Source organism: Hemitrygon akajei, chromosome 6, assembly GCF_048418815.1.
Source record: "Hemitrygon akajei chromosome 6, sHemAka1.3, whole genome shotgun sequence".
Taxonomy (NCBI): Eukaryota; Metazoa; Chordata; class Chondrichthyes; order Myliobatiformes; family Dasyatidae; genus Hemitrygon; species Hemitrygon akajei.
Window position 1 is genome coordinate 179,701,135 of NC_133129.1, and position 23,969 is coordinate 179,725,103.

Sequence of the window (23,969 nt, forward strand, 5' to 3'; positions counted from 1 at the left end):
TAGTCCCATCAACTTCAGTGGAAAAAACCTGCTTGCAATTAACCCTATCTATACCTCTTCATTTTTTATACCACTATCAATTCTCCCCTCAATCTTCTACGTTCAAACACATAAAGTTCTACACTATTCAATCTTTATTAACTTATTATCATTAATATTATTTAATTATTTATGGTTTTATATTGCTATATTTCTTCACTATTCTTGGTTAGTGCAGCTGTAACGAAACCCAATTTCCCTCGGGATTAATAAAGTATGTCTGTCTGTCTTTCCTTATAACTTAAGTCCTCCAGTCCCAGCAATGTCCTTGTAAATCTTCTCCATAGTCTTTCAACCTTATTTACATTTTTCCTGTAAGTAGGTGACCAAAACTGACACAATACTCAGATTAGGCCTCACCAATGTCTTCAACATAACATCCTGTACTCAATACTTCTGGCCAATGTGCCAAAAGTTTTCTTTACGGCCCTACCTATCTGTGACATGACTTTCAATGAATTATGGACCTGTATTCCTAGATCCCTCAGTTTTACCACACTCCTCAGTGCCCTACTGCTCACTGTGTAAGACCTAGCCAAGTTGGCCCTTCCCAAGTGCAACACCTTGCACTTGTCTGCATTAAATTCCATCTGCCATTTTCCCAATTGGTCTAGAGTTAAGCTATTTGGCCCATCTAATCTCTTCTGTCATTCAGATATGACTGATCTTTTTTACACCCCATTCTTCACCTCCCTGTAACTCTTAAACCCCTACCAATCTCTGCTTTATAAATCCATAAGTTATAGGAGCAGAACCACAGGGCCTTGAAATGTATCCTGCTACTAAATCAAGTTTAAGTTTATTGTCATCTGACTGTACATATATACAACCAAATGAAACAATGTCCCTCCAGAGCACAGTGCACCCACAAAACATACATATATCAAACACAGCATATGGGACATTGGAAAAAAAAGTTGAATTTCCCCATGGGGATGAATAAAGTATCTATCTATCTATAACAAAATTAATAAACTATAATTCAAAATGCATGCAGAGCTTAGCACAGGTAAGCAGTACCATAAACAACTTGTCCTAGCAACAAAACCTCGGTGGTGGCACGTTATTCCTTAGTCCTTAAATATGCCTTGATGTACCTAAGTGACCTCAGAGTACTGAAGTCTGACCTTAGATGAATGAAGTATTCTGTTCACAGGACCCAGTTTGACAACAAGTGCCTGCTGTATTCTCTTTGTCCATGAAACTCTATTTCAAGCCTAAATGCAATTTTTTTAAGATCCCCAAATGCTTTTTAAAGAAGATCTCTATCACATTGTGCAGCTGCTGAAATGACAAACCTCAGACATATACGGGGAAAAAATGGTTAAAATATTCTGAAATAGTGCAACATTGAAAAAAATTGGCTTGTTTAAATGAAACGTGGAGGTCAGTTATTTGCACCCAAGCATTTGTCTACATCTTGCTCTGTGGGCACGTTGGTTCATCTGGCCCCAATTAGATAAAACATTCTGTCAACACTTCCGAGTTTTTCTTTCTTTAATTGATCATTCTGTCAAATTAATAAGACTGCAGTAGAATCTCAGTTTTCCCCAAGCAACATTGCCTGTTAACTGCTGAGAGAATAAACTATTGAAATGTCACAAGGTAACTGCACCTATATCAGACTAGAAGCAGCACTACAAGTTAATTACTTGCACTGCTTAATTCGATATTCAAATACAGTTTTGTAATTCCTTCATCTGTTATAAATGACTGAGATGGAATACACACTTCGTGGCCACTTTATTAGGTACAGGAATGTAACCCGGTGTGGTTTTCTTATGCTTTAGTCCATCCACTTAATAGTTCAACAAGTTGTTTGTTCACAGAAGCTCTTTTGCACACCACAGTTATAATGAATGGTTATTTGAGTTACTGTCACCTTCCTGTCAGCATGAACCAGTCTGGCAGTGGGGCAGCATGGTAGCATAGCGGTTTGCACAGCACTTTACAGTACCAGCAACCCGGGTTCAATTCCCGCTGCTGTCTGTAAAAGGTTCACACATTCTCCCCATGACCGCATGGGTTTCCTCTGAGTGCTCCGGATTTCTCCCACATTCCAAAGATGTACGGGTGGGAGGTTAATTGGGCATTGTAAATAGTCCCTTGATGAGGCTAGGCTTAAATTGGGGCTTGCTGCATGGCGTGGCTCAAAGGGCCGTAAGGGCCTCTCGTGCTGGATCTCAATAAGTTGATTCTCATCTGAACTCTCTTATTAACATTGTGTTTTACCCACCAAACTACCACTCACTGGATGTTCTTTTTTGTTTTTCACACCATTCTCCCAGGACTTCAGCAATTTCTGAGATACTCAAACCACCATGTCTGGCACCAACAATCACAAGGCAGTTAATTACTGAGATCACATTGCTTCCCCATTCTACTGTTTGCTCTGAATAACAACTGAACCTCTTGACCACGTCTGCGTGCTTTTACGCACTTAATTGCTGCCACTTGATTGGCTGATCAGGTATTTGCATTGACAGGCAGGTGAACGGGTGTACCTAATAAAATGGCCACTGAGTGTGTGTTATCCATTTACACTGAAACAATCTGCAAGCAACAAATTCAGGAGATGCAGTCAAAGATATTCACGTAAATTAGATTTTGTGCATAGTAACATCCCACACATCAACTGAGATGACTGAGAATTTAATTTGTATAGATGATGTGGCTGAGGGGAGAATGTTGACCAAGATATCAAGGGTACTGGGTTTTTCCAATAGGTGAAAAACTTCACGCAAGTTCCCCAAAAAAGGTAACAAAGTAGAACGAGAGATATCACAGTGAAGAAGCCTGACCAGCATCTCTACTGTTTAAGGAGATTAATTATGTCAAAGTAAATAGTGAAATACAGTACAGACCAATGTTCCCTCTAATTTGTAATGACCAGTGTGCACAAAAATCTTGTGCTGTGCAATTTTTTGCCCAGTGACAACAAAATACGCACTGAATTTTTAAGCGGAAGTAAACCTGAAACTGTTCTAAGGATAACAAACTACCAAACCAAGTTTGTTTTTCATAGTTTAAAAGAAATAAAATATCTATCAACAAGAACTTGAATCTCAGGGTTTGATCATTTTCGCTCTCGTTATTCTGCACTCTCACAAAGCATATGTCGCAGGCCTGTAGTGGGTAATGAAGAATTTTCTCGCTGGAGCTTTTGCACATCGTGTGATTTACTTGCTAAATGATGCTTTAAAAAGTCAAGTTTACAAATAACACAGCAACTTTTCCATCGCGACAATACATGTAGGTAACACTAGTTTCTGTATTGTACATAAATATTTCTTGTAGATGCACGTTCCTGACCTCATGAGCTTTCAGTGTAATAGTTTCTATACTTTAACATACACTAAGACCAAATTAACCCTTCCCTCCCACATGGCCCTCCATTTTTCTTTCATCCATGTGCCTATCTGAGAGTCTCTTAAATCTTCCTAATGTACTTGTTTCTACTACCACCCCTGGCAGTACGTTCCGTGCACCCACCATTTTCTGTGTAAAAAAAACCCATCTCTGATATCTCCACTGTACTTTCCTCCAATTATCTTAAAATTCTGTCCTCTCATATCAGTCATTTCTGCCTCATCTCTGGCTGTCCACTTGATCTATGCCTCTTATCATATTGTACACCTCTACCAAGTCACCTCTCACCCTAGTTCACTCCACAGAGAAAAGCCCTAACTCACTCTCTCTTTCCTCATAAGACGTGTTCCCCAAATGAGGCAGCATCCTCTATAAAGTTGATCAAAACTGAACACAATACTCCAAGTGTGGTTTAACTAGTTTTATAGAGCTGTAACGTTACCTCGTGAGTTCTGAACTTAATCCCCTGACTAATGAAGGTCAATACACCATACACCTAACAACCTGTGCACAACTTTGGGGGATCTATGGATGTGCATCCCAAGAACCCTTTCCCTCCACTGACAAACTATTACAAATGTACAATGGTAAGAATTCTGACTGGCTACATCATAGCCTGGTAAGGAAACTCAAATAAACAGAGAAAAATTCTTGAGAAGCAAGAAGATGGAAGATTACTAGGGAAGACTGTAATACAGGGATGAAGTTACATCAGTTCACCCATGATCTTTATCGAACAGCAGAGGACGATCAAAGTGCTACACCTGCCTATTCACCTCCTCTCTCACCTTCATTCAGTGCTTCAAACAGTCCTTCCAGGTGAGGCAACACTTTGCCTGCGAATCTGCTGAGGTTATCTATTGTGTCCAGTGCTCCTAATGAGGCCTCCTCTACATTGGTGAGACCCATCGTAATTTGAGATTCACTTTTTCAAGCACCCCACAACTTCTGCCACAAGCGGGACTTCCTGGTGGCCAAGCATTTTAATTCCGATTCCCAATCCTGTTCTGACATGTCGATCAGGTGCCAAGATGAGGCCACCCTCAGAGTGGAGGAGTAACACCTCATATTCTGTCTGGGTACCCTCCAACCTGATAGCGTGAATAGTGATTTCTCTTTCAGGTGAACAAATTACCCTCAATCCCCTCTTTCCCACTCTGACCTTTCACTTCTTCTCACCTGCCTATTACAACCCCTTTCTCCTACTGTCCAATCCTAACAGATTCTTTCTTTGCCAGCCTTTGACCTTCCCCACCCATCTGGCTTGACCTATCACCTTCCAGCTAGCCTCTTTCCCCTCCCCCTCCTTTTTATTCTGGCACCTACCCCCTTCCTTCTTAGTCCTGGAGAAGGGTCTCAGCCCAAAACACAACCGTTTGCTCTTTTCCATAGATGCTGCTTGGCCTGCTGAGTTCCTCCAGCATTTTGTGTGTGCGTTGCTCTGGATTTCCAGCATCTGCAGACCTTCTTATGCTGAGTGATCTATTCCTGCTCAAAAATTGCACTTCTATTTTCTACTCAAGCATTTCCCAGTCTATTGCTGATAAACCTTTGTATAAATTTTAAAAAATACCATATACCTATTAGAATCAAGCCTTATAAAAGCTCTATTAAGTATTCGCTGGCACACCAAAGAAGCAAGTGGACATTTAGTTGGCTATGGGTTAATCTTGTAAACTAAAGCATAATATTAAACTGAATGTAGCTACTCACATTTAATTTGATTATTTTATTATCAAAATTCCCAAAACTAACACATTTTTCCAGTTCTACATTTCTGTCTATCACAAGCAGTCTGTTAATTTCGCAAGTTTAAACAGATGTGGAAACACACAGACCGTTAAAATTAACAGTAACATTTACACAAAAATAGTGCAAAACCAGGCCACTAGTTATCACAGTTTGAAAAACATAGATGTTAGAGACAGCAAGAGCTATAAGACATTAATTAAAGTTCAAAGTAAATTTTATTATGTGAGTACATATATGTCACCACATACAACCCTGAGATTCTTTTTCCTGCGGGAATACTCAGCAAATCTATAGGAATATAACTATAACAGGATGAATCTAAAATCAAGTAGTGTGCAGAAGATAATAAACTGTGCAAATGCAAATATAAATAAATAGTAATAAATAACGAGAACATGAAATAACAAGATAAAGAGTCCTTAAAGTGAGATCATTGGTTGTGGGAACATCTCAATGGATGGGCAGGTGAGTTTAGTTATCTTCTTTTGTTCAAGAGGCTGATGGATGGTGGGTAGTAAACATGGTGGTGCAAGTCCTGAGGCTCTTGTATCTTCTACCTGATAGCAGCAGTGAGAAAAAAAGCATAGCCTGGGTGGTGAGGATCTTGCGCTAAGGGATTATGATGAATCCCAGTTTTAGCCTGGACACAATTTGTCAGAACTAGTCTAAGATAGGGCTTCAAGATTTAGGACAATTATTTATTTCAATGATAATCCCAAAGGAAGTTAAAATTTACAGTTAACAAAAACTTAAGAGTCTTCCCTTAAGATTCATTTTGGGAAAAAGAACTCAAAATTCTAAGTAAATGTATTATCAAAGTACACATATATCCCCATATCCCTGAGATTTATTTTCTTGCGGGAATTCACAGTAGTACAAAGAAATGCAATAGAATCAATGAAGAACTAGATTGAAAGACTGACCAACGTGCAAAAGACAAATTGTGCAAATACAAAATGAAACAAATATTAATACATAAGTGATATTGAGATGATTTGTAGACACGTTGAAAGTGAACTGATATGTTGTGGAATCAGTTCACTACTGCACCGACTCCAGCGTGGATGCCACCTCCAACACTCCGACTCTGACACCTTCCCTTAGGTGACTGCAAATAGGCAACACCACAGCTTGAGGGCTAGTCCTCATTACAACCAAGGCCATGCTGCCCCCCCTCCTCCATCCAGCCCCACCATTCACCAATAAACCAATGAATTGGACTTGCAACATTCCATAACACCAATGACCAAAAGGGTCTTGTGATCACAAGACAATCACTTGCTGTCAGACTGCATAGCTCCTTCACACACCGAAGCCCCTTTGTCACAGGCAGAATCAGTGTCCAGCTTCTTCAGTTTCTCAGCCAAAGAGCAACGCTGACGTAGTAGACCTGCAGTACTTTAAGTTCTTAATATCACAGGTCTTGCAATCGTAAATAACACATTAAAACATAACAATAACACTTTTGGCTAACCCCTTAGTAGAGCTGCATCCTAGCATGCCGCCATCTTCTGGAAACTTGACCACTTTGTTAAATTTTGAAGCTACTAACTTCTGAGTTTGGAGATTAAAATCCCACTCCATAGGTTACAAACATACAGCCTAATATCCCAGACTATAGCATTGCTGAAAATTCTGTTGTTTTCAAAAGAAACACTAAATCAAAGCCCCCAAGATGGACATAAAGGATCACATAGCACCATTTTAAAGAGAGGCACACAGGTTATCCCCAGTATTCCAGCAAAGACTATTCAAGTCACTAAAATAAAACTTTGATGATCAAATAATTATTATATTACCGTTTCTGTGATTCCGCTGCGTATAAATTGGCTTTTGCAATTCTTATATTACAAGAGTATTATCTCTTCAAAAGTACTTAATTAACTCTGTTAAGTACTTCAGGCTGTTTTGAAACGATCATGAAAGGAACAATTCTTTTTTATGAGAGCCATGCAAAAGAAAACCTCTAAGAGGACCACAACCTTGTCCTAGGGCTTAGAGGCTTGCATGCCTCACTGACCCAGAGAACTATGCTGGCTGGAGTCAGGACCTTGTGCTTTGGCTCTTGGTAGCATTACCCAGGCCAAACAGGTGAAAGGGTAGAAATCGGATTAAACCTGATTCTGATGTAAATACTGTGGTAACACCAGTCAGAGCAGTCTCATCTCTCAACTAGCGAGTTCCTATATTCAGTATACAATATTTTTAATGGGAAGATGAGATCAAGGAAGGGAGCAAAGAAAAGAAATTAGAGGACCTTCCTCTTTTTAGGAAACCATCTATTATCTTCTAAGAAGTAGAGTAAAGTGTACAACAAAAGGGGATCAAAAAGAGCTGGAGGAACGTTAGAAACAAAACCTTCCTGAAATCATTACAGATTTTATTTAATGTGTATTTTATCACTTTAATGTTCAGTTTAATAACTACCTGCCCTGTGTCTTCTTGTCTCTTAAATAACGACAGGAAGCTGCAGTCTTTTATTAAAATCAAGAGCACGGTACTCTTTTAAAGTACAATACTGTGATTGCACTGATGCAGACTCTGAAGCCCAAGGATATCCTCTCCAAGTTTTGATCTGGTGATAAAATGTCTTTATACATCGACAACCCGTCCACACCAGAATTAAACTGCTGTCAGGCATAGTTCACTTCAAGCACAAAGAAATGCCAAGATAATCAGGGAACAAGCCACCAACCGATCAGACTCTGTAACCAGCATCAGAAGAAAGCATATCTAGTGTTTGGCATCATCACAGTGGGCAGGTTCTTTCACTCCTAATCCAAGACAGTTAATAAATTATATTCCTGGTTGATCCAGATGACAACATCTTACCATGACTGTAAAAGCTGTAGCTGTGAACCACATTCAAACAAATAATATCACACTACTGCCACCTAATGCCTGTGGAAGATTTTTGGATTCCTCTCAAACTAAAATAGGCTTGAACCAGTTTCCTGTGAAGATTGACTTCATTTAAAAATCTATATCTTAATGATCCTCGTCTTCAGCCACCTAACCAATCACCAATAATTAAAGTAAGCTATTCTGCCTAACCAGCTTCCTCCCATTTTCCCCCGAGTAGTTTTCAATGGCACTGAAGCATAACAGTTAATGCATCACTTTACAGCATGCCAGCTGGAAGATCAGGGTTACACATATGAAATGCTGGAGGAGCTCAGCAGGTCAGGCAGCATCTACAGAAAAGAATCAACAGTCAACATTTCTGGTCAAGACCTTTCTTCAGGACCTGCCCTGAAGAAGGGTCTTGGCCTGAAGTTTCAAATTTTTATTGATTTCCACAGATGCTGCCTGACCTGCTGAGTTCCTCCAGTGTTTTGTTGTGTGTTACTCTGGATTTCCAGCAACTGCCGAATCTCTTGCATTTGTGTGCAAGATTGGGGTTCAATTTCTGGCAGTGCTTGTAAGGAGTTTGTACACTCTCCCAGTGACTGCGTGGGGTTCCTCCAGGTGCTCCGATTTCCTCCCACACTCCAAATACACATGGGTTGGGGTTAGTCAGTTGTGGGCATGCTACATTGACACTGGAAGTGTGGTGACACTTGCGGGCTGCCCCCAGCACATTCTCAACACAAGCTATGCATTTCTCTGTATGTTTCAATAAATCTTTAACTCTTTTTGATGAATTGCTACTTTCTTCATGATTATAGTTTCCCCAAATATCTGCTATCCTTTATGCACTGACCTAATGTGCACATGAACTGACCCAAACTGACAAGCATCAGATATCACATGCACCCTGCAAATGCACAAGCATCTAACAAAGGCTAGTCCAGGAAATGCAAACATACTCTACATCTTGAAGATCCAGAAGCTAAATATGTATTCACCAAAGGATGCCTACTAACTCAACACCAACCTAATCCAACAGATGCTAAGATGTCCGATCCATCTACTCTTTGTTGCTCAAAAGCCCTGTTAACAACAAACTCTGCTGTACACATAGACCACACACAAAATGCCAGAAGAACTCAGCAGGCCATATATGGAGGGAAATATAGTCAATGTTTCGGGCCAAATTAGACTATCAATTTTGCTTTCCAAGGTAAACTTCTAACCTGATTGCAGCTACTGGTAATTACATTTTGTGGTAGATCTTCAGGATTAAATACAGTAAAAGTGAATATTCCAAAATAAAGAATAATTGTGAAGTAAAAATACAATTGATGCCAATCTCTACACATTGATAATTTAAAGATTTCACGACATTACCACTCATTACTAGCAACATAGTAATTATTTCAGGTTATTCTATTCAGCTATTTTCCAATATTAATCCACTACATTAAAAATTGTCCAGATTATAAATGTAATTGAGAAGTACTGATTAACTGTTTCCTACACTGGAAATATTAAAAAGTGTATAAATGCAAATTCTTGCTTTCAATTGACCTACTAAACAGTCAAGGGCTGTGACAGACACCACTTAAAGAGGAGGAGGTTCCTAACCAACAACTATGCCTCTACATTGCCACCAAGAAAAGTTAGGCTTTACATCTTATCACTATTCATGCTGTTGGCAAATATTCTGCATTCGCTTATTGAACAGGACAGTTCATTGCATGCAAAGCACATTTATTCCAGACCCGAGGCTCTAAATAAATACAAATTATCTAAGTGATTAGTAACAATAAGTGTAGATTTTATATACTTGGTCATATAAAGCAACATGGAGAAATTCATTATTATAAAGAACCTGTAAACTATTGCACAGAAGGAAGAAAAAGTATATTAAAGATTAGCTTTATTTGTCATATGTACATCGAAACATACAGTAAAATGCGTCACTGGTGTCACATCAAGTCAGTGAGAATTGTGCAGGGGACAGACAGTCTACAAGTGTGGCCATGCTTCTGATGCCAACAGAGCATGCTCACAACTCAGTAATCATAACGGTATGTCTTTGGAATGTGGCAGGAAACCCATATGGTCACAGGGAGAATGTACAAACTCCTTATAGACAGAGGCAAGAATTGCACCCCAATCATACAGTTGCTACTGTAAAGCGTTATGCTAACAGCTACGCTACCATGTACTTTATTGGTTGTACTTTAAGCTGAAGGCATTTCAAAATCCCATATTAATATAGAAACACAATTTTAGTCTTTGAGGGATTTAGAGAGTCTCATCTTTACCAGATATGCACAAGGGTTGCAGTGTTGCTGCCAAGTTGGAGTTACCTTGATAATTGAATTCCCCCTTCAGCAGATAGTTTATTAGCTTACAGCTAACACCAGAGCTGTGCAGCAGGAGAATAGTTGAAATTATTAAAAGGCAGAAAGCCACTTATCAAACCTTAGGATCATTAACCAATGTTTACATTTGGCTCATTTCATTGAACAAAACACCATAAATCAGGCACTACTTTCATGCTTAAAACAATTAACACATGAACACACTGTAGGCTTGCTAATGTGTCAACAGACAATAATGCCTGGAGTCAAGATCAAAGATATGTAAATAATATATCATAGTCTCATTGGGTGATAAATTATTTTATGCATGACATGATTGATTATGAGAAGAGTGACCACAATTTTATACAGGATTTTGAAACTTTGAAGGCGGGGGGTGGGGGGGGTTGACTCTGATGAGAAATTACATTGAAAAATATGATGGTTTAAAAAACAATTACTATCATTGAAAGAAATAATGCATTACTCAGAGAAAAACTCTATTTCTTTAATGGACAAAAACCCATTGTAAAAGTGGTCTGCTGTGGCTGACATAAGTATTACCCACTCAACAATCAAGCTCCTGAGCTGGCATGCCACTCACCTCAACACTGAACTGATTCCCCAAACTATGGACTCACTTTCAAAGATTATACAACCCGTGTTTTTAATTTTATTTATTAATTATTAATATTTTGTTTATATTTTTATGTTTGCTCAGTTTGTCTTTTGTACATTTGTTGCCAGTCTTTGTGTGTAGCTTTTCATTGATTCCATTGTGTTTTCTTGTAATTCCTGTGGTTGCCTGCAAGAAAATGAATCTCGGGGTAGTACAGTCCCTTGTAAAAATGCTCAGCCCCCAACCCTTTGTTGACATAGATGAGTATTACAACCAGGAAGGTTGATCAATTTAACCGAAAATTTTTATTTGTGAATCACATGTTCATTTTTTAACAGCAGAGCCCAAGAAACAGGGAGAATTGTAAAGCATGAAAAACTAAAAATTCAAAAATTTAAATGTCAGCAGTTCAAAAGTATTCATCCCCTTTGCAAAATTGCTCAAACTATGCCAGGTTAGTTGGGGAGTGACAGTGGACAGCAATCCTGAAGTCTTCCCTGAGAAACTCAACTGGATTAAAGTCAGGATTCTGACTGGGCCACTCAAGGACATTAATTTTCTTCATTTGAAGCCACTCCATGGTTGCTCTGGGTCATTGTCCTGCTGAAAGACAAACTTCCTCCCTAGATTAAGCTTTCTGGCAGAGGCTAGCAGGTTTTTATCCAAAACCTCTCTGTATTTAGCAACATTCATCTTTCCATCAATCCTGGTCAGATTTCCAGCCCCTGCTACTGAAAAGCAGCACCAAAATATGACGCTACCGTACCTGCACCATACCTTACCTGGCTGATGTGCAGTATCAGATTGACACTGAATATTTTTAATGCACTGTATCTGGTGACTCATATGTACTTTGATAAATTTATTTTGAACTTTGAAGCAGTTAAAAGTAATATTAACCCTAATATTTAAAGATGCCAGAAAGAGCAGCAAGCTCCTTTCAAACTCCTATAAGTGTACATCTCGCAGAACCTCTCATTGTCCCAGAACACATTCTACACAATCAGAAAAGCTTATCAACAGCTCTACTTTCTGAGGAGGCTGAAGAGAGCTGGACTATGCACATCTAAACTCTTGTCCTTCTGCAAATGTGCAGTAAAGAGCATCCTAACAAGCTGCCTCACCGCATGGTGTGGAAACTGCATTGTGGCACACAGGTAGGCTCTACACCGGGTTCTCAGAACTGCCCAATGCATCACTGGCACCAGCCTCCTCATCATCAATGTCAGGCAAGCAGAAGGGTGGCAGAAACGGGCCAGTAACCTCATGGATTGTTTGTCCCACTCCCATTAGGGAGGAGGCTATGAAGCATCTACACCAAAACCACCAGGCTCAAACACAGTTGCTTTCCCCAAGCAGTAAAACTGATCAACATCTCCATCCCCTAACCCACCCCTCCACTCTCCCATACACCTACAACTTTATCATTTCCTGTCAGTCACCTTATGTACAGACACTACTATGCCTGTAGATTTTCGCAAATAAAATGTACTCCAAACACTGAACACAAAAGCATGGTCACAGAACTTCACATAATTACATCATCACATCAGGCCAGTCTCTTAAATTGTACCCCCAACTTAATGTTGGTAATTGTGAATTATGTGCGTTTCCACCAATTACATTGTCCTACATAACCACTGTCATTTTATGAACATCTTGAATCTTGAACCCGGACTTGCATAAAGTTGAATGCGTGACTCTAAGAAAATTGTGGAGGTAAAATATGTTCTGATTCATAAGGCACTGGAACCACAATTTGGGTGAAGAGAGAGTTGGAATGAATTTCATTTGAATTTGGCTGGAACTATTTTTCTGAATAATTAGATATGAAGGAATCAGGAATGATATGATGGGAGAAGGCAAGGGTGGTGGTAAGGTGAACAGAGAAAACCTATGCTATGAGAGGGAGAACCTACAAACTCCACACACACAGCATCATCTGTGAGGAAATGAGGCAGAAGCTCTATGAGCTGAACCCCCATGACATTTTCATCTTTTTATTATACAAGGAGTGATTGATAGGTTCGTGGCCTAAGGTAGAAGGAGATGAGTTTTACAGCTCTCCTTACATGCACATTCAGGTCAACTCTTTGAGTGATTATGCAGAAAGTTTGAAGTTAATAACATCTCCTTCTACCTTAGGCCACAAACTTATCAATCACCCCATGATGAGTTATTAGCTTCAAACTTTCTGCATAATCACTCAGAGTTGAACTGTATGAACTGTAACAAGAGCTATATAACTCATTTCCTTCTACCTTAGGCCATGAACTTATCAATCACCCCTGCTGTGGACACTTTCTGGAGGTTCAAGATCCATATGCTCCACGACCGCTGGACTAAGTGTGTAAATGTAGGAGGGGACTATGTTGAAAAATAAATGTGCTAAGTTTTCTAAAATTAACTCCTTCTAGCTTAGGCCATGAACTTATCAATCACCCCTCAGAACAATCTTTGAACTTTGATGTTTTTGAGCAGTATCTAAACATGATTTACAAACAGTTAAAAAAAAAACTTGGACAAGAACAAAGTTTCATTGTTTTTAGTCAATGGCTCACCAAGTGTTTTAGAGCAGGGCTTTAGCAGAATATTGCCCAAGGCTTAAGCACCCTGAAGGCCTTGCTCTGTTTCCTCAACTCTCAGAATCCAGACAAGTTCTGATGAGGACCATGGGTGGCAAGGTGAATCCATCTCAATTTGACCCAATACATTGTGGATCAACGCTATTTAATTAAAGATAAACAGATCAATGCTAGTTATTATTAAATGCACAAAAATAAACTCAAACTCACCAGCAGGATTAGTCTCTGATAATTTTGTTTCAACTTCTGTGGACTGTCTGATGGATCTGATCCCAGAACTTTGTACCAGTCTTTCTGAAGAATACTTGAACTCATACTGTTATTGGTGCTTTTCACATGCACCTGCCCGGGAGAAAAATAACTGTGACAGTAGACTTTGGCTCCGTGTGGTTAGTCTGAACAATCAGTGTAGAGAAATATGAACACACCTAAAGTAAATAACATGAAAAAATGGAAATGAGCAATATAATAAAGCTAAAAGGTTATAGTTCCTATAAAATACATTTATAATTGAGGGAACAGAGAATGGATCACACAGAAGATGATTAAGGGAATAGCATGGCAGTTAGTGTTGCTGCCTTACAGCACCAGGGACCCAAGGAACAATGCCTCAAAAAGGTGGCATCCATCATGAAGGGCTTCCATCACCCAGGACATGTCCTCTTCTCATTGCTACCTTCAGAGAGGAGGTACAGGAGCCTGAAGGCACACACTCCATGATTCAGAAACAGCTTCTTCCCCTCTGTCATCAGATTTCTGAATGGAAATTGAAAGCATGAACACTACCTCACCGCTTTTTTTTCTTCTTTTTGCACCTTTTAGAAACATAGAAAACCTACAGCACAATACAGTCGCTTCGGCCCACAATGCTGTGCTGAACATGTACTTACTTTAGAAATTACCTTGGGTTACCCATAGTCCTCTATTTTTCTAAGCACCATGGACCTACCCAGGAGCCTCTTAGAAGACCCTATTGCGTCCACCATCAGCGGTAGCCCATACCACGCACTCACCACTCTGCATAAAAAAACTTACCCCTGACATTTCCTCCAACTTCCAAGCAACTTAAAACTGTGTCCTTTCGTGTTAGCCCTTCCAGCCCTGGGAAAAAGCCTCTGACTATCCACACGAGCAATGCCTTTCATCATCTTATACACCTCTATCAGGTCACCTCTCATCCTATGTTGCTCCGAGGAGAAAAAGCCAAGTTCACTCAACCAGTTCATTAAACCAAGTTCAATTTATTTAATATAAGTTTTTAAATATATATATACTTCTTACTGTAATATACAGTTTTTATTATGTATTGCAATGTACCACTATGGCAAAACAACAAAATTCATAGAATACACCAGTATTATTAAACCTGATTCTGATTCAATTGTGACTTCCGATGTTGCCTTTAAGCAGTTTGCACATTTTCCCAATGGGTGCCCGGTTTTCCTTTGCATGGTCCAATTTCCTTCAACATCCCAAAGACATTCTGGTAGGTTAATTAGTGATTTTAAATTACCCCTGGGCTAATGGCAAATAGAATTAAAGTGGAATTGTCAGACATGTAAAAGATTATTAGTTACAAGGCTATAACTTGATCAGATGAGGGGGAATTGGACTGATGGGATTGCTGTCCAGAAAGGCAGTGGGCCTTATAAAATAACTGGCCTTTCTTCCAAAATGGTGAGATTCCCAATTGGATCAACAATTCTAATTAGATGAACGATATTCACAAATATTATTCTTTTCTCTCTCCACAGATGTCATCTCCCCTCTCAGTCCTTTATTGTTTATTTAGCAATACAACACAGAACATGCAGCTTCCGGGCCAGTAAACCAGAGCACCCAGCAATCCATTTATTTAACCCTAGTCTAATCACTGGACAATGACCAATGACCAACTAACCTACTGGGTGTTGGACTGTGGGAGAAAACCAGCACCCAGAGGAAACCCTTTGTTCAAGGGGAGAACGATTAAACTCTTTTCAGATCGCGTCAAAATGGAATTGTGAACTCGGATGCCCCAAGCTAAAACAGCCTTGCGCTTACTGCTATGATATTCCCACTCAAAATATCAACAATATCTCTCTCCCCACCCCTGACAGAAGCTGCTACATCAGCTGAGTTCCTTGCAGGGGTTCCCAACGTGGAGTAAACAGACCTCACGGTTAATGGTAGGGGTCCATGGCATAAAACCGTCTGGGAACCCCTACTCCAGCAGAATGTTTGGTTTGTTTGTGACTCCAGACCTACTGAAGCAGCAGTCTTAATCACCTCCTTAGTCCAGGTTGGAGTCCCCAGTAGAATCCACACACTGAAAAAAGTAAATTATTTTCAGAAAAAGATGGGGTGGAGAGTAGTTCTGTGCTCAAGCAACGCATCTCGTGGGAGATGCCGGAATCTGGAGCAACAAACAAGAACTCCGCGAGTCGTCCAGCATCCGAGGAGAGTCCAAGTTACGGGTTGACACCCTTCATGTGGACACTGCGGGATCTTCCCGTGCAGAAAATGGCTTCCAGCTCCATCCGCGCGGGAAGAGCGCTTTTATTTTATTGAGGGGGAATCTAGGAAGATACAAGGGCCAACACTGAGGGAAGAAGTGTTATCTTTACGTGCCCGCTTACTTCCTCATTCCTCCGCCTCCTCGTATGCTAAACGAGAGCAACGCGCAGCAGCCTGGCACTTCGCTCCGTCTCCTTTCTGCTTTCCGCCGTGGAGCGGAGCCGGAGGGTGGGGGGAACGCATCAAGCGATCGGAACCAGCGGCCCAGCCTCTAACGCTCCAGGGGACCGACTTTTGATCGGACAAGGGACAGGAGACGCCAGAGCGTCAGACGTAGGGGGCGGGACAGTCGTTCGAACGTATTGCGCATGCGCGCCGGCAGGGAGCCGGTAATTGGAAGGCGGCGCGCACGCGTATGGAGGAGGAGGAGGGCGGTCGTTTGAACGCGGCGTGCGTACTGTGTCGTCAGTCCCGCGGGGGGGGGGGGGGGGGGGGAGTGCCACGTGATCCACCTTCCGCGCTTGCGCACGAGCTCGGGTCTCAGAGAGGGAAGAGGGGGATGATAGTCTGGGTTGGTAGTGGGATAGGGTCTTTAGGGTGTCTGTGAGGAGATGTAAGAGAACAAAGTCTAGGACCAGAGGGTACAGCTTTATTATACACGGATGTCTCTTTAGAACAGAGATAAGAAGGAAGGAGAATGGAGTTGAAAGGAAAAATAAACCAGCCATGTTTGAATGGTGGAGCAGACTCGATGTGCCAAATGGCCTAATTCTTTTCCCATATCAGAAATGAAGCTTGTTGGGGGGGTGGTTCTGATTGTGGGGCAAGTTGGAAATCAGCAGGGCTGTTGTGAACGGCTAAATACTGGCATATTTCTAAGGTAGGGACATGTTTGGCACAGCTTCATGGGCCAAAGGGCCTGTATTGTGCTGTAGGTTTTCAATGTTTTCTATGACAGGCTGAGAAGTCTCATTCTATGGTGTATGGACAAAGTGTACAATATCCATAAAGGACAGCAGGTTAAACAACAAGGGCATTATGGAGGGCAATAGTGGGGATTATCCCTGAAAACATGACAAGTGCTATACCTGCCCCTACACCTTCTCCCTCACCACCATTCAGAGCCCCAAACAGTCCTTGCAGGTGAGGTGACTGCTCACCTGTGAGTCTGTTGGGGGTCATCTACCATATCTGGTGTGGCCTTTTCACCATTGTGAATCCTGTTGTAGATTGGGGAACTGCATTATTGAGCTTCTTTGCTTTTATCTGCTGCAAAACATGATTTTGTAATGGCTACCCACTTCAATTCCACTTGTCGTTCCCATTCTGATGTATTTGCACATGGCCTCCTTCAACGTGTGTGGCCTCAACTTGGCCGTAGAGGACACACAAAATGCTGTAGGAATTCAGCAGGTCTGGCAGCATCTTGTTCATTACATGCTGTGTTGTATGACGTGGGTGATCATGATCTCCATGACCATAATTGTTCTTGACAAATTTTTCTGCAGAATGGCTTTGTCATTGCCTTCTTCTGGGCAGTGTCTTTACAAGATGGGTGACCCCAGCAATTATCAATATTCTTCAGTGGTCACATAACCAGGGCTTGTGATATGCACCAGCCTGCTCATAAGGCCATCCACCACCTGCTCCCATGGCTTCACGTGACCCTAATCGGGTGGGAGGGGGTGCTAAGCAGGCGCTACACCTTACCCAAGGTGACCTTCAGACTAGTGGAGGGAAGGAGTGTCTTTCACCTCCTTTCATAGAGACGTAAATCCACCCCACCACCTTCAGGCAGCATCTATGGAAATTAATAAACAGTGAATGGTTTGGAGTGAAACCCTTCATCAGGCCTGGAAAGGAAGGGGAAGAAGCCTGAATAATTCATTATAATACTAGTTATCATATCAAATGATTTTTGTATGTTTTCTGACTTAACAGAAAAGCCAAGCAAGTTCAATAGTATATATGGAGAGAGAAACAAAGTTATCAGTTTCACTCGAGAAAGGATATACATTATTAATCAATTAAGAGATGCAGCACAGCAAAGGCCCTACCAGCAGAATGAGCCCCTGCCACCCAATTTATGGCCTTGTGACCAATTAACCTCCTGGACTTATTTTCACTTGGCATAATTTACTTATTATTTAATTATTTCTGGTTTTATTGTGCTATATTTCTACTCTATTCTTGGTTGGTGCAACTGTAACAAAACCCAGTTTCCCTCGGGATCAATAAAGTATGTCTGTCTGTCTGTGCTTTGGAATGTAGGAGGAAACCTGAGCACCCGGAGGAAACGCATGCAGTCACTGAGAAAACATACAAACTCTTTACTGACAGCGGTGGAAATTGAGCCCATGTCACTGCTGTTAGTGGCATTGTGCTAACCACTACGCTACTGATACCTGACTTGATTTAACCATTGCCCTTAATATGATGTCATACATGCCCTTTATTTTTTTGAAGATGAAATGCCAAATATTAATAAAGACAAATGCAGTAATGCTAAGTAAATCCTTGATGAAGTACTGATTTAGCCTTGCATGGTAATGTCAATACTGAATGCAGCATCTGTGCTCTTACTCTGCCTCTACAAATGATGCCTGACCTACTGAGTTTCTCCAGCAGTTTGGTTTTTTTTTGCTCCCGAAAGCTATTTCTACTATTTTATCAGACTTTTTCAGCCATCCGAGACATTTATCGGGAGCGATGTATACACAGGGCCAAAGATCCTTCCCCTCTGAACCACAATCTCTTTCACCCCCTACCATCAGGCAGGAGGTACCTTAGCATTACGACAAAGACTGTAAGCATGGGAAACAGCTTCTTCCACCAAGGCATGAGACTACCATGACTCCCTGCCACCCTCAGGTTTTGTCACGTATGAAGTGCCAGTAGTGTTATACTGTTGACTTTTTAACTTGCATTGTAAATGCACCTTATTATTTAACTTATCTGTGGTAATATTACTTTATGTGTTGTGTGTGAGTTACATGTAATGTGTTCTGCATCTTAGTCCGGAGGAACGTTATTTCATTTGGTGATATACATGTGCACACTTGAATGACAATTAACATGAACTACAAACCTGATCCAAAGCTGAATATGACAAATATAGATAGATCATGTTGGTTGGGATCTGGGGAGTTAATCTATGTGCACAATCTCAGACATAGAATATAAAATACCACTTCTGAGAAAAGGCTTAAGACCCCAAATTGAATTGGTGCTGAACAGCTTTTTCCCATCACAATACAAAACTGCTCTCTGAGATAAGTATTTATCTACATTTGTCTCTCGGTTTTTGTTTATTGATTTTCCTGTCTTGCACCCTCAGACAAATTGAGGCCATCACTTCTGACAGTGATGTCACGGGGGCAGAACTTTATGACATCATCTCAGAGAGAGGCCCTATAAAATATCTGCAGTCAGGTCTCTTTCAGTGAGCAGTCGATGAAAATAACCAGGACATGAAGAAGCAAACCAAAACAGGGTAAGCAAACCAGTATACTCTATTACAACATTTAAATGGTTAACATGCCATCATTAAAGCCAGGAAACCAGCTCAGAAACAATTTCAATAGAATGGATAATGTTGCTTCCTGTAAATATTCCTGTGGGAGTCAAAGATCCCAAAAATTAACAGAAGAGGGATTCAAAGCAAGGGAAAGAATGGAGAAGATGCACAAAGCCATGCTGATTATTCTAATCAGTCTTTGGCTTTCCAAATGTAAATAAACCCTGTCCCTCAAAATCCTTATCAAAGCATTTTCCATCACTGATATATGGCTCACCAACCTGTAGTCCCATGACCTATTCCTGTTGCCTATCTTAAACAAAGGCAGAGCATTAGCTACCCTCCCTCATCTCAAAAATATGTGGGTCAATATGTTAGTTAGCCATTAGTATGTTGCTGAGCAATGGGATTTGGAGGGACTTGAGAGAATGTTGGGAGAAAAAGAAAAATTGGATTGATGGAGGATAGATTGATCTAAATGAAGGTTGATTTTTGTCAGATTTGATGGGCTGGAGGGACTTTTTGAGCTGTATCTGTCTATGACTAAACTGGAATATTTATAGAGCTATTTAAAATTAATTAGAAAAAGGTAGGAGGTTGCCCAAAGGGTTTCTTCGTAAATTTAGACCATAATTTGTAAGCCTGCAAAGACTTACTCTACATTCCCAAACCAAAAGCCGTGGATGAACTAGGAGGTATGTCGTCTGCTGAAGGCTAGATCTGCGGCATTCAAGTCTGGCAACCCAGGCCTGTACCAGAAAACCAGGTATGATCTGCGGAGGGCTATTTCAAGGGCAAAGCCACAATTTTGAATGAAGTTGGAGGCGATATCAGATGCACAGTAACTCTGGCAGGGACTGCAAGACATTACTTCCTACAAAGCAAAACCCAATAGTATGAATGGCAGCACTGCTTCACTACCAGAAGAACTCAATGCCTTCCATGCATGCTTTGAAAGGGAGAACACATCTACAGCTGTGAAGATCCCTGCTGCACTTGATGACCCTGTGATCTCTGACTCAGAGGCTGATGTTAGGCTGTTTTTAAAGAGAGTAAACCCTCGCGAGGCAGATGGTCCCGATGGAGTACATGGTAAGGCTCTGAAAACCTGTGCCAACCAATTAGCAGGAGTATTCAAGGACATTTTTAACCTCTCACTGCTACGGGCAGTAGTTCCCACTTGCTTTAAAAAGGCAACAATTATACCAAAGCCAAAGAAGAAAAATGTGGGCTGCCTTAACAACTATCGCCTGGTAGCACTCACATCAACAGTGATGAAATGCTTTGAGAGATTGGTTATGACTAGACTGAACTCTGGCTTCAGCAAGGACCTGGACCCATTGCAATTTGCCTATCGTCACAATAGGTCAATGGCAGACGCAATCTCCGTGGCTCTTCACATGGCTTTAGACCACATAGACAACACAAACACCTACGTCAGGACTATAGCTCAGCATTCAATACCATCATTCCCACAATCCTAATTGAGAAGTTGCAGAACTTGGGCCTCTGTAACTGGATCCTCAACTTCCTAACCAGAAGACCACAGTCTGTGCGGATTGGTGATAACATATCCTCTTCACTGATGATCAACACTGGTGCACCTCAGGGGTGTGTGCTTAGACCACTGCTCTACTCTCTGTATACACATGACTGTGTGGCTAGGCATAGCTCAAACTCCATTTACAAATTTGCTGACGATACAACCATTATTGGTAGAATCTCAGGTGGTGACAAGAGGGAGTACAGGAGTGAGATATGCCAACTAGTGGAATGGTGCCGCAGCAACAATCTGGCACTCAACATCAGTAAGACAAAAGAGCTGATTGTGTACTTCAGGAAGGGTAAGACGAAGGAACACATACCAATCCTCATAGGGGGATCAGAAGTGGAGAGTGAGCAGCTTCAAGTTCCTGGATGTCAAGATCTCTGAGGATCTAACCTGGTCCCAACATATTGATGTAGTCATAAAGAAGGCAAGACAGTGACTATATTAGGAGTTTGAAGCGATTTGGCATGTCAACAAGTACGCAAAAAACTTCTTTAGTTGCACCGTGGAGAGCATTCTGACAGGCTGCATCACTGTCTAGTATGGAGGGGCTACTGCACAGGACCGATAAAAGCTGCAGAAGGTTGTAAATCTAGTCAGCTCCATCTTGGGTACTAGCCTACAAAGTACCCAGGACATCTTTAAGAAGCGGTGTCTCAGAAAGGGAGCATCCATTATTAAAGACCTCCAGCACCCAGGGCATGCCCTTTTCTCACTGTTACCATCAGGTAGGAGATACAGAAGCCTGAAGGCACGCACTCAGTGATTCAGGAACAGCTTCTTCCCCTCTGCCATCCAATTCCTAAATGGACTTTGAAGCTTTGGACACTACATCACTTCTTTAATATACAGTATTTCTGTTTTTGCACATTTTCTTAATAATCTATTCAATATACATAATCGGTTTACTTGTTTATTTATTATGTCTTATTTTATTTATTTTTTTCTCTCTCTGCTATATTATGTATTGCATTAAACTGCTGCTGCTAAGTTAACAAATTTCACGTCACATGCCGGTGATAATAAACCTGATTCCGATTCTGAATCTAACATATAGAAGCAGAATTAGGCCATTCGACCCATCAAGTCTGCTCCATCATTTAGTTATGGCTCATACCCCTGCCTTCTCCCCATAACTTTAGGTTTATGGGAATCCTTAACCTTAGGTTTAGGTTTACCATTTTACGAAGGTGAAGGCTTGTGCCTTGATATAATGATGTGTTTACTGAGTGCGGCTGAGAAAAGGAAAGAATAAGAATGGACCCCCACCAGTGGGAAGAAGATTCTCACTGTTGCAATAGGGATGGTATGTTTGAGGTGGCCAATGAGGTAAGCTATAGGAAGGAACTTTGAGGCACACTTCTTGTTTCATTGTAGGTAACATTTTAATGAGTTAATCAAAGTCAAATATATTATCAAAGTCTTGAGGCAAATTGGGGTGGAAAATTGCCAGGGCTGGACAAGGTGTGCCCTCAGACCATGCAGGAGGCAAGTGCAGAAATTGCTGGGGCCCTAGCAGAGATATTCAACTCATCCTCAGCAACAAGTGAGATACCAGAGGATTGAAGAATAGCCAATGCTGTTCTGCTGTTTAAGAGAGGCTCTAAAAATAAACCAGGAAATTATAGGCCGGTGAGCCTGACATCTGTAGTGGGAAAGTTATGGGAAAGTATTGGAAGGTTAACTGGATCAGCAAATTTGCAGATGACACCAAGATTGGGGTGTAGCGTACTGCAAGGAAGACTATCGTGGCTTGCAGTGGGATCTGGGCCAGCCAGAAAAATGAGCTGAAAAACGCCAGATGGAATTTAATGCAGACAAGTGTGAGGTATTGCACTTCAGTAGGACCAATCAGTGTAGTGGTAGGGCACTGAAGAGTGCAGTAGGACAAAGGAATCTGGGAGTGCGGGTCCATAATTCATTGAAAGTGGTGTCACAGGTATATAGGATCATTAAGCAAGCCTTTGATACATTAGCCTTCATAAATCAAAGTATTGAGTGCATTAGATGGGATGTTATGTTGAAGTTGTATACAACATTGATGAGGCGTAATTTGTATTGTGTGCAGTTTTGGTTATATCTACCTACAGGAAAGATATAAATAAGGTTGAAAGAGTACAGAGAAACTTTACAAGGATGGTGCTGAGACTGGAGGACCTGAGATATAAGGAAAATTTGACTTTATTTCTTGAAACATAGAATATTGAGGGGAGAATTGATAGAGGGATACAAAATTGTGAGGGGTGTAAATAGGCTAAATGTAAGCAGGCTTTTTTCACTGAGGTTGGGTGGGGCTACATCTAGAGGTCACGGGCTAAGGGTGAAAGGTAAAACGTTTAAAAGGAACACTGGGGAAAGCTTCTTCATTCAGAGGGTCGTGAGAGTATGAAACAAACTGCCAGACCAAGCAGTGCATGCAAGCTCAATTGCAACATTTAAGAGGAGTTTGGATAAGGAGATGGATGGTAGGGGTATGAAGAGTTATGGTCCCAGTGCAGTTCAATGGGAGTAAACAGTTCAGCATGGACCAGGTGGACTGATGGGCCTGTTTCTGTTTTGTACTTTTCTTTGACTATACATACTGTATACATTTCTCTGACATTAAATGTACCTACTGAAACTAAGTAGATACTGTATATGTTGCCATATACCTTGAGATTTATTTTCTTGCAGATATTTATTCCAAAATAAAGAAATACAATAGCATTTCTGAGAAACTGTATAAACAAAAACTGACAATTAATCAATGAGCAAGACAAATTGTGCAAATAAAAGAATAAGTAATAGTGAGAACATGAGTTATAGAGTCCCTGAAAGAGAGTCTGTACATCAGGTCAGGATGAACACAGAA

General features: G+C 40.9%; 2 protein-coding genes across 5 annotated transcripts in view; one reads left to right on the top strand and one right to left on the bottom strand.

Annotated features, from left to right (window-relative positions):
* dnajc24 (DnaJ (Hsp40) homolog, subfamily C, member 24) overlaps positions 1-16,350 on the bottom strand; it is a 65,105-nt gene extending 48,755 nt beyond the window's left edge. For 2 of the 4 annotated variants that reach the window (XR_012099403.1, XM_073049852.1), the window contains exons 1-2: positions 16,175-16,350; positions 13,767-13,984 (exon numbers count right to left, since the gene is read on the bottom strand). Coding sequence is in view for 3 of the 4 variants with exons in the window: in XM_073049852.1 (XP_072905953.1) it covers positions 13,767-13,871 (105 nt within the window). In the remaining variant the exon portion in view is untranslated. Of the gene's footprint in view, positions 1-13,766; positions 13,985-15,824; positions 16,020-16,166 lie in introns of those variants that run through there. The other 2 variants (XM_073049853.1, XM_073049854.1) reach the window with 2 other exon arrangements.
* Positions 16,351-16,659: 309 nt separating this feature from the next.
* LOC140729730 (doublecortin domain-containing protein 1-like) overlaps positions 16,660-23,969 on the top strand; it is a 537,877-nt gene continuing 530,567 nt past the window's right edge. The window contains exons 1-2 of the mRNA XM_073049855.1: positions 16,660-16,932; positions 19,390-19,545. Coding sequence (XP_072905956.1) covers positions 19,523-19,545 — 23 coding nt within the window. The 5' untranslated portion in view covers positions 16,660-16,932; positions 19,390-19,522. The remainder of the gene's footprint in view (positions 16,933-19,389; positions 19,546-23,969) is intronic.